Below are 10,452 nucleotides of genomic sequence, written 5' to 3' on the forward strand. Positions count from 1 at the left end.
ATTGACTGGCGACCTGTCCAGGGTGTCCTCCGCCTTTCGCCCAATGTTAGCTGGGATAGGCTCCAGCCCCCCGCGACCCTGTACACAGGATAAGCGGTTGACGATGGATGGATGGATGGATGAAAAATTAAATGGAAGCTGCCGCTCTCTCTTGAGCACACATTCATTCTCTGTATGAAGATGAAAGCAACAGAGAACACAAAACACCCAAATTTTAATTAACACCTGTGGCCTACGTTTATCATTATTCTAAATCGTATCACTAAAACCCCTTCAATGTGATGAACTGATTTGCAATTCTCAAGATACCTGATTCAAATGAACATAAATTCAAATAGTGATCATTAGAAAGATAGCGTATTATTGTTCATTAAACACCTCGGCAGCCATCACGAACCGTAACATCACAATCCACATTCAAAGCCTGTTTACAACAAAGCAGACAGTAGGCATCTCCTTAAATGTTCATAAGTGTGTCAAGCCTGTCTCTCAAGCACAAACCCCAATCAATATTCTGCAGGAAACCGAGGGAATGTTTCAGCACCTGTTTTGAAAGAAGTTCTTTTTCTACTCAAAATTGAATGCCCAGCTTTGAGATTTTCCCACAGAGGGAAAGTTACTTCCACCCACATACAGAGAACACCAATGCAGGAGTTGGAGAAGGATGTGAACTAAACAATAGAGACTTGTGTGTTGGTGGAGTTCTGTAGTTGAAGCCGTGACATGCTTTGCCCTGTCACCTAGATAACACTTGCTCCCCTCTAATGCCTCTACCAGCCCCTTATCCTGCCCCAAAACATTACAGTCTATGTCTGTCATGGCTGATTAAGTAAACAAGGTGGTGCTGAATTTGCACAGCCAATCTTAATCGTACTTTTTTTTTGTCTCATCACACATTTATGGCATATTTATTCACAATAGATATGGAAGTCGGGCATATTTAGTCATATCTGAATTAATATCAGTCTTATTTAGACTAGATGGATGCTAAAGGGGGGCATACCAAATACTAAGACATTTTTATTACTTTCGAAATAAGCATTTTCACTAAAGATCTCAGACTTTATGACCCCACTAAATGTATACCATTGAGTAAGCAATGCTACAGTATTTTGTGTTGTGTGTTTTTAGAGTGCTGTTTCTACAGTAAAGAAAGACATTCATATTCATAGTGCTGAAAATGGATCTGTGAAGGACAACAGGAAAAGCACTTCTTTATGGAAGAGTATTATGACTAAAATAGCTTTGACTAGTTGCTTGCTGAGAATGTCTCTGTTGAGCCACTCAGGAGGTTGGTAGTAATTAACAAGAGTGACTTGCTGATGGAAGTGAAATCCCTGACACATTTACGACAGAATGTCAAATCCTCTAACAACATTTGGAGTTAATGCATGGCCTTTGTTCTGCTTGAATGTTCTAAAAATGACTGAAATGAAAACAAAATGAAAATGAAAGAGTGCTATTAGTATGGAAGATCTTTAGGGAGAGGTGGAAATGAGACTGGTACACTCAGACACAAGTGCTCTTAGTAAGACACTCTCTACCTATAAGTGCTCTTATTTGAACAAGTGCTCCATTCCGATTTATTTGCAAGAGTCTTACTGTAGAAAGACCCCTTATTCCCAAATAAAGGCCTGGGAAAAATTATTCTGGGTTACCTCCCTGTCGAAAGGAATAGTTCACCCAAACATGAAAATTCTCTCATCATTTACTCACTCTCACGCCATCCCAGATGTTTATTACTTTCTTTTTCTGCAGAACACAAACAAAGACCGTTGGAAGAATATCTCAACTCTGTAGGTCTATTCAATGCAAGTGAATGGGTGCCAAAATTTTGGAGCTCCAAAATCCACAAATGGGCAACATAAAAGTAATCCATATGACTCCCGTGATTAAATCCATGTCTTTGGAAGTGATATGATAGGTGTGGGTGAGAAATAGATACATTTTTAAGTCCTATTTACTATAAATCTACGCTTTCACATTTATACTTCTTTTGTTAAATTCATATTTGTTGTGCATATCGCCACCTACTGAGCAGGGAGAAGAATTTATAGTAAAAAAAGAACTGAAATATTGATCTGTTTTTCACCCACTCCTATCATATACCTTTTAATTTTGATTTAATCACTGGAGTCGTATGGATTACTTTTATGCTGCCTTTATTTGCTTTTTTTGGAGCTTCAAAGTTCTCGCCACCATTCACTTACATTGTATACAGATCTGAAATAGTCTTCTAAAAATCTTTGTTTGTGTTCTGCAGAAAGAAAGTCATGCACATCTGGGGTGGCATGAGGGTGAGTAAATGATGAGAGAATTCAAATTTTGGGGTAAACTATCCCTTTAAGAATTTTTGGAGGGGTCCCTTTTTCGTTGACTCCAGCCCAGGCACCAAGATAAAATTAATTCTGGTTGTTACCCTTGACAATGGCCCAATACAAATTTCCATGTGTACATATACACATATGCATCAGATACAAACCATTAAATATACCTTCACGTGTTACTGCAGTTACTGTGAGCTCAGCAGTTCAGATCCAGGATTAGCTGCAGAAATTCAATTTTGAATTTCTCTTTAATGGGGGGGCGACGGCTGTGCTGTAGTCCGCCTGGTCTGTCCAGTACTGGAGGAATATATCTGCCCTCCTGTGGTAAAACAGAGAATGAGCTGGAAAAGGTATTTGAATAAAAGTTAGTTAATGATGGGTTTGCTAAAAAGCTTGTCTTTTATTGCTGGACGTTGATGTAAAACAAAGGCTGGCTGACTCATCATCTCAAAAGCGAGCTATTGTATTCCATCTCTATTCCAAACATATTAGCGAATGATGTATTAATATATGTTGTAAATAGCCTACCTTATACCGTTTATTCAACGTATTAGCCCATGAGGGAAACGTTTTGGGGTATAGGCAACTATGGGTATTAAGTAGCTACTTTGCGTTTAATTCTTGATTTTAAGATCCACGAGACAAGTAACCGTTTGCTTTTATGTGAACATAATCATAAGCAACTTTTTTCCGAGCCTTGGGGCGGCAGCAGAGTATGTTAATAAACCAGTAGCGAAGTAAAAGATCAACGAGTGAGGACGTATAGCGTAATTTCCTGTTGACGTTCTTTTTCCCGCGCTAGTTTCAGCGGGCGAAGTCACCTGTCATAGAAAAAAATCTACACAGCCACTAAAAAAACATGCCGACTTTAGATTATGATCCAGCTTGCTTACCTGACTTGTTGCCGCTTTACTACCGCAGATTGTTCCCGTTCCCACAATACTATCGCTGGTTAAGTTATGGCGGAGGTAAGTCGGTCTTTGAACCACTAAACTAATTTAGCAATGTCCGTTTATAATCAAACAATGTGCGAATTAAAGATACTCTTTGAACAGTTTGTATATACCCACAGTGCAGAATACATCGAGGTTTTTCAATGTAATCAATGTGTGCATTTTATTTGCAACATTTACATTTCTAACTGATCTTAGCGTATGTGTGTTTTGCCTCTTGCAGTGTCTAAAAACTACTTCCAGAACCGCGAATTTTCCTTCACTCTGAAAGATGACATTTATGTGAGATATCAGTCGTTCAGCACTCAGAATGAGCTGGAGAAAGAGATGCAGAAAACGGTTCCCTACAAGATTGATATTGGAGCTGTTTACAGCCACAGGGTGATGCACCTTACCACAGATACTGTATAGTCCACAATTTTATGTTATTATATTATTTATCTGGATTTACTAAGGAAGTATTTATAATAGTAATCATATATAATTAATCACACTGATATTAATTAATCGTTCACCCAAAAGCGAAAATTCTCTCATCATTTACTCACCCTCATGACATCTCAGATGTGTATGACTTTATTTCTTCTGCAGAACACAAATTAAGATTTTTAGAAGAATATTTCAACTCTGTATATATACAATGCAAGTGAATGGTGACCAGAAATTTGAATCTCCAAAAAGCATAAAAAGGCTCCATAAAAGTAACCCATACGACTTCAATGATTAAATCAATGTCTCTTGAAGTGATCTAATTGTTTATGTGTAACATGCAACAAGTCTTTCACTATAAAGCTTGATATCAGCAGTCTCCTTTTCGATCATGATCTCAAGCTCGATTACACTTCAAAGTACCATCTAATGGCTCAGGTATACTTTGTATTTGCATGTTCCGAATCAGCTCGTGCCTTTGAGTATACTCTTCTGACCGCACTACGACCAAATTTGACACATTCCCACTACAACTTATCAATACTCTTTTAGTAGATTCAGTGGCCGGCACATGCAGCAACGATGCGCACAGACGATAACCACTTGCACGATTCTAGAAAATCTGGCCAGTGCATGGTCAGGCCACGCAAACTGGATTATGACAATTTATGTCACGCATACTGTGCACGGAGCAATCAGCAATGCAGACACACCAAGTATACTTTGGCCTTAATGCTCTGTTCATGCATCAAGCACTTGGAAGTGCAATCGAGCTTGAAATCATGATGGTGCCAAGAGACTGCAATAGCAAGATATACAGTGAAAAAAGTTATATTTTGGTCTGTTCTCACCCAAAATTTATGAGATCACTTCAGAAGACATGGATTAATCCACTGGAGTCATATGGATTACTTTTATGCTGCCTTTGTGATTATTGGTGATTCAAAATTCTGATTACCATTCACTTGTGTTGTAAGTACCTACAGAGCTGAGATATTCTTCTAAAAATCTTCTTTTGTGATCAGCAGAAGAAAGTAAGTCATACACATCTGGGATGGCATGATGGTGATTAAATCATAAGATAATTTTCATTTTTGGGTGAACTATCTCTTAAATTAATATTTATTTCATGCTGTGTAATCGATGTGGCTGTTATAAAAATGAAATCACATTTATAGTCTTCAGAGAAGGCCGTAATAGGACTTTACATTAATGAACAGGCAGTATGTGTATTTGATATTGTGGCTCTTTATATATCTGTTTCATATTTCATGGTGATTTTGAAATCTCATGTCAATAAAGGAATTTATTGTCCGGTTCTGTGATTGACAGCCCAGTCAACACAACACTGTGAAGTCTGGAACATTCCAGGCCCTGGAGAAAGAGCTGGTATTTGACATTGACATGACTGACTATGATGATGTCAGACGTTGCTGCAGGTATAGAGATGACTCTATATCCTCTTTCACTCAATTTCTTTTTACCTTAGGCTTTATAAAGCATTTATACTTTTAGGTGAACTATGTTATACTTTTTATGTGCAATTGTACATTCTATTAATGTTCTTTTGTTTCTTTAGTGCTGCTGATATTTGCTCAAAGTGTTGGACGCTGATGACCATTGCTATCCGTATTTTGGACCGGGCACTACGGGGTTAGTGAAATTGCTCATCAATAGAACATTTACATTTTGAGGAATGTGTAACATTAAAAATATTGTTCACCCAAAAATTTTAATTCTCTCATCATTTTATTTATTTCACCCTCATGCCATCCCAGATGTGTATGATTTTCTTTCTTCTGCAGAACACAAATTAAGATATTTAGAATAATATTTCAGCTCTGTTGGTCCTCACAATGCAAGTGCATAGTGACTTCTACTTTGAAGTTCCAAAAAGCACATAAAGGCAACATCGATGTAATCCATACAACTCCAGTTATTAAGTCCATGTCTTCAAAAGCAATATGACAGGTGTGGGTGAGAAACAACAATATTTAAGTCCTTTTTTAATATAAATTATCCTCCCTGTCCAGTAGGTAGCAATATGCAAAAATAATGTAAACTGACAAAAAGCTAAATAATACCAATTTGAAAGTGGAGAGTTATAGTAATAAGGACATCAATATTGATCTGTTTCTCACCCACACCTATCATATCGCTTCAGAAGACATGGATTAAACCACTGGAGTTATAGATTACTTTTATGCTTCCTTTATGTGCTTTTTGAGCTTCAAAGGTCTGATCATTATTAAGTTGCATTGTATGGACCTACAGAGCTGAGATATTCTTTTAAAAATCTTTGTTTGTGTTCAGCAGAAGAAAGTAAGTCATGCACATCTGGGATGATGATGAGAGAATTTTCATTTTAGGGTGAACTATCCCTTTTAAGGTACCCATATGAGCAGAACATGGACTTACATTCTGCTGTATGTGTACTTCAGAGGACTTTGGATTCCAGCACCTTCTGTGGGTGTACTCTGGAAGGAGAGGAATACATTGTTGGGTTTGTGATGATGCTGCTAGGAAACTCTCAGTGGCTGCACGGTCTGCCGTGGCAGAATACCTCAGTTTAGTCAAGGTATACCATTGTGACATAACAAATAATACTGGACATTGTATTTAAAACAGTAGTACATAGTATAATCCAGTGCAGTCTTTTGGATTACACACAGCACCGCAGTTTGGTAAACTTCACAATGTTCAGCTCTATATGCTCTCATGGTTTTAAAGTGTCATGTGCATGTGTTTTAGGGTGGTGAAGAGACAGTGAGAAAAGTTGTGCTGTCGGATCCAATCCATCCCTTCATCAGGTAAAAAAAAAACATGCATCTACCTTATGTATGTACAGTATATAGAAACCTGAAGTGTGCATCTTTTTCACCCCATCTATTTCTTTCTCAGTCATTCTCTTACTGTCGTGGAACGGTATTTCCCACAGTATGCCATTGTGGGACAGGACATACTGGGCAGTATGGAGAGTATAGACAAAGTGCTCAGTTTGCTACCTGAAGATATCCTTCCATTCTCATGGAATATGTTCATCAGTTGTAATTATGTCATCTTGTTTAGTTCGCACAATTTGCAGGTTTTGATATGACCAAAAATGAGGATTTGTTTAGTGGAGGAACGCAGGTGTCTGTTATTTCTTTAAGTCTGACAACACATATCAGAAAGGAGCTGAATAATTTTAATAAAAATGAGAAGAACCCAATGAAGCGGTGGGACAGACTCTGCGCTTTGGTCGAACATAAAAAGGTAAATGCAAGTTAAGAGCCTAATTCTACATAAAACCGGTCTGGCACCAATGTTCGGATGTCTTCTTTGTAGACAAATACTGAACAGTTCAGTTTTCCAGCATATTATTTCATATATTTGTGTGCCTGTGAAGTCAAGCAGTAAGAAGAGTGGACAGTACTTGGATAAGGAGATCATGCTTCAGTACTGTTATCCACGCCTGGATGTCAACGTCAGTAAAGGAGTCAACCACTTACTGAAGAGCCCCTTCAGTGTACACCCCAAGACAGGTGAGACCTTTAAGTCAGAATAAACACAAGCACAGCATTTGACTTGAATTTCAGAACATTTGCATTACAGGATTCTTAGAAATTAAAGTTCTCAGCTTTCAACTTTATCTTGTTACGGTCTTCAGGTCGAATCTCTGTGCCAATAGATTTGAAAGAACTGGACACCTTTGATCCTTTTGAGGTGCCTACAATAAGGTAAATGCCAAATATCACTGTGAATATTAGCTGGGTCTATACATATTGCTGGGTATGGTGCCTGCTTTCACATCTGCTATGGTCACTGAAATTATAGAAATGCATTTAAGTGAAGTTAGAGATGCTTGACTCCCTGGTCTTTCTGTAGTCTGATCTGTGAGGAGCTGGAGAAACCCAGACCAGATGAGGGAGAGGAAGATGAAATTAAGGACAAGGAGAATGAACAAGATGCTGGAGAACGCCGCAGAATCAGAGGTGAGGAGACATAATGACGGTGTATGAGGGTATAAGCTTTGTGATCTATTCAGCTTTAGTTCTGAAGGCAGGTATTGAGTCCTCCTGGCAATGTTTTAATCATATTGTTGATTATTTGTAAATGCGCCCTTTATTGATATTCACTTAGACTATAAGCGCACCAGCCTGGCCAAGTATGTGAAGGTCCTTGATCGGTTTTTGGAGGCAATGGCTCGGTCACGGAAAGGAGAGATGCTGAGGAAGAGTGGTGAGTTCAGTAATAAGCCTCAGTTCTGCTTCTGTCTTTCAACTAAACATGGATTCTTGAGAAAAGGGACAAAACATGTTTTAAATCTTAGTTTTTGTTTTTAATAAATTAATTTGTATATATTTGTAGACAAAGTTCTCTGCTAACGAACCATGTAAGGGAACAGGTTTATATAAGAACGCTTTTTTCTAAAATAGTTAATTTATTCACTTCATAAATTACATCTTACTGTCATTTGCGTCAACTCTGTCATACACACTAAAAAGGATTCTATTTTAATTTGATTCATCCAAGAGTGTAAATTATTTAATTATCTTTTAATGGTCAGTAAAAGTGATCAAATACATTCTATAATTTTTTTTATAGTTGACACAATTTAATATTTTCCCATCTCAACCATGTGTTGTACACTGGAGCCATTTTGTTTTTTACTCTGTTAAAGTTGCCTCAATAACTTGACACTAAAATTCCAAAATGTATCCCACAATTCATAACAGAAATGATCATTCATAATGGGAATGAAAGAGTTGATATGTTGTAGCTGTGACAGCAGAGACTTCAGCCCAGGAATAATTCTCATCATTTACTCACCCTCATGCCGTCCCAGATGTTTATAACTTTCCTTCATCTGCTGAACACAAATGAAGATTTTTAGAAGAACATTTCAGCTCTTTAGGCCTATACAATGCAAGTGAATGGGTGCCAACATTTTGAAGCTCCTAAATCTACATAAAGGTAGCATAAAAGTAATCCAGACAACTCCAGTGGTAATATCAATGTCTTCAGAAGTGATATAAGTGTTTGTGAGAAACAGATCAATATTTATTTTTCACTATAAATTCTCCTCCTTGCCCAGTCAATCGCCACTTCAGTTTCACATTCTTCTGTTTTTGGTGATTCACTGTCTTTAATGCATATCACCCCCTACTAGGCAGGGAGAAGAATTTATGATTAAAAATGTACTTGAATATCGATCTGTTTCTCACCCACACCTATCATATCACGTCTGAACACATGGATTTAACAACTGGAGTCATATGGATTACTTTTATGCTGCCTTTATGTGGATTTTAGAGCTTCAAAATTTTGGTTAGAAAATAAACTTCCATTGTTTGGACCTACAGAGCTGAAATATTCTTTTAAAAATCTTAATTTGTGTTCTGCAGAAGAAAGTCATACAAAAATGGGATGCCAAGAGGGTGAATATATTGTGAGTGTGTGTACATTTTTGGGTGGACTATCCCTTTAAACATTGCTTAAAATATTAAATTTACCAGACGACGGGTCCTACTGTTGCATCCTCCGTGAGCAGGAAGTGGGAAAGAGGTACTCAGGAGTTATAGCTCAACATGACATTGTCTGGTTTAATCAGGATTACTAACAAAAATCTGTGAGTTGAAGCAAACTTTAGTAGGCAGTTTTTTTATGAAAAATAAAGTTTATATGTAGGGTTGGGAATTGCCCGATTCAATATTACAATGTAATTTCATAGCCGATTCGACATGCATTGCGATTTGATGTTTTGTTTGAAAAACTTAAAAGATAAAATTCAAAAAGAAAAAGAAGTCTATTGAAGAACAGTTGTCTGAAATTACAATTTCTTTCACTCAGAAATATATAATTTGTAGGTGAAAGATAGGGATGTGCAAAACTACCCCTTTAAAACTATCAATTGACCAGTCAGTTAATTGTCTGAGCTTGAAGGCATTTGTGTTCAAGAAATATACAATATATCATTTTAAACTATCAAACTAATTTTATTTAACAATATAAAATATTTCCATAGGCTGTTACTATTATTATAATTCTAGTTTCATGGCTGCAGCTTGCAGAATGGGGAGGGGCAACACGTCTCCCCACCCATAACTTACTCTCATTGGCTCTGTCATCTTTTATTGATGTACATGATAGATGCGTTTTAAAATAATGTAGCCTGATAATTTTTATTATAGTGCTGTGGTTCGTAAGTGATATGAAATTGTGTTGTACCTAACCGTTCATTGCAAACAGATGTAGGGGTCTGACTGAGCAGTCTGTTGTTTCAGTCACGTTGAAAACGGAGGGCAAAATGGCGAAGATTCAACTTTAATGCGGTCGTAATCAGTGTTGAAATAATTAGAAAAGATAATATTAATTTTAGAGCCATGACTCGTAAGTGACTTCCAGTATTTTGATATGTAGTACAAGATTTGTCCCTGATCTCAAGAGTCGGTGTAAAAATACTTTTTTTTTGGCTCTAGCACGTGTGATTTGACAATCACTTTGATTTGTTTTTGCAGATCTTCAGAAGGAGTTCTAAAACAGAAGAGCTGGGGTCATCACAGCAAAGAATCAGCATCTCAGCTAAACTCTTTCAGGAAATAGATGCTTTGCTATTAAAAGAACTAATGCAGTTTTGCTCTGAAATGATAAAAAGGGACAAATTTCCACTTGTCTATTTTTTTTTTTACCAGTTCATTAAAATAACTTGTTTAAGATCTAATTTCACACTCTTTTTCAGTTTAATTTTAATGAATAGGAGG

General features: G+C 37.1%; 1 protein-coding gene across 2 annotated transcripts; it reads left to right on the forward strand.

The window, feature by feature from the left end:
• The first annotated feature begins 3,131 nt into the window (after positions 1-3,131).
• Positions 3,132-10,403, forward strand: LOC127629199 (DNA primase small subunit-like). 2 transcript variants are annotated; one of them, XM_052106315.1, is made up of 13 exons: positions 3,132-3,295; positions 3,504-3,661; positions 5,042-5,148; positions 5,289-5,362; positions 6,151-6,287; positions 6,461-6,519; positions 6,611-6,720; positions 6,873-6,964; positions 7,098-7,233; positions 7,359-7,428; positions 7,577-7,683; positions 7,832-7,930; positions 10,210-10,403. In XM_052106315.1, exons 1-13 carry the CDS (start codon positions 3,187-3,189, stop codon positions 10,227-10,229), a joined length of 1,278 nt encoding a protein of 425 aa, XP_051962275.1. In that variant the 5' UTR covers positions 3,132-3,186; the 3' UTR covers positions 10,230-10,403. The 2 variants fall into 2 exon arrangements, with proteins under 2 accessions (XP_051962275.1, XP_051962274.1); XM_052106314.1 differs by having other exon boundaries at positions 3,504-3,685; positions 10,210-10,350.
• Positions 10,404-10,452: the final 49 nt, after the last annotated feature.

Source organism: Xyrauchen texanus, chromosome 35 (genome assembly GCF_025860055.1).
Source record: "Xyrauchen texanus isolate HMW12.3.18 chromosome 35, RBS_HiC_50CHRs, whole genome shotgun sequence".
Lineage (NCBI taxonomy): Eukaryota > Metazoa > Chordata > Actinopteri > Cypriniformes > Catostomidae > Xyrauchen > Xyrauchen texanus.

Coding starts and splice junctions, on each gene's coding strand:
- LOC127629199 (XM_052106314.1), top strand. CDS start 3,187: ATGCCGACTTTAGATTATGATCCAGCTTGCTTACCTGACTTGTTGCCG. Junction 3,296..3,503: donor CTGGTTAAGTTATGGCGGAG/GTAAGTCGGTCT, acceptor TGCCTCTTGCAG/TGTCTAAAAACTACTTCCAG. Junction 7,684..7,831: donor AGAACGCCGCAGAATCAGAG/GTGAGGAGACAT, acceptor ATATTCACTTAG/ACTATAAGCGCACCAGCCTG.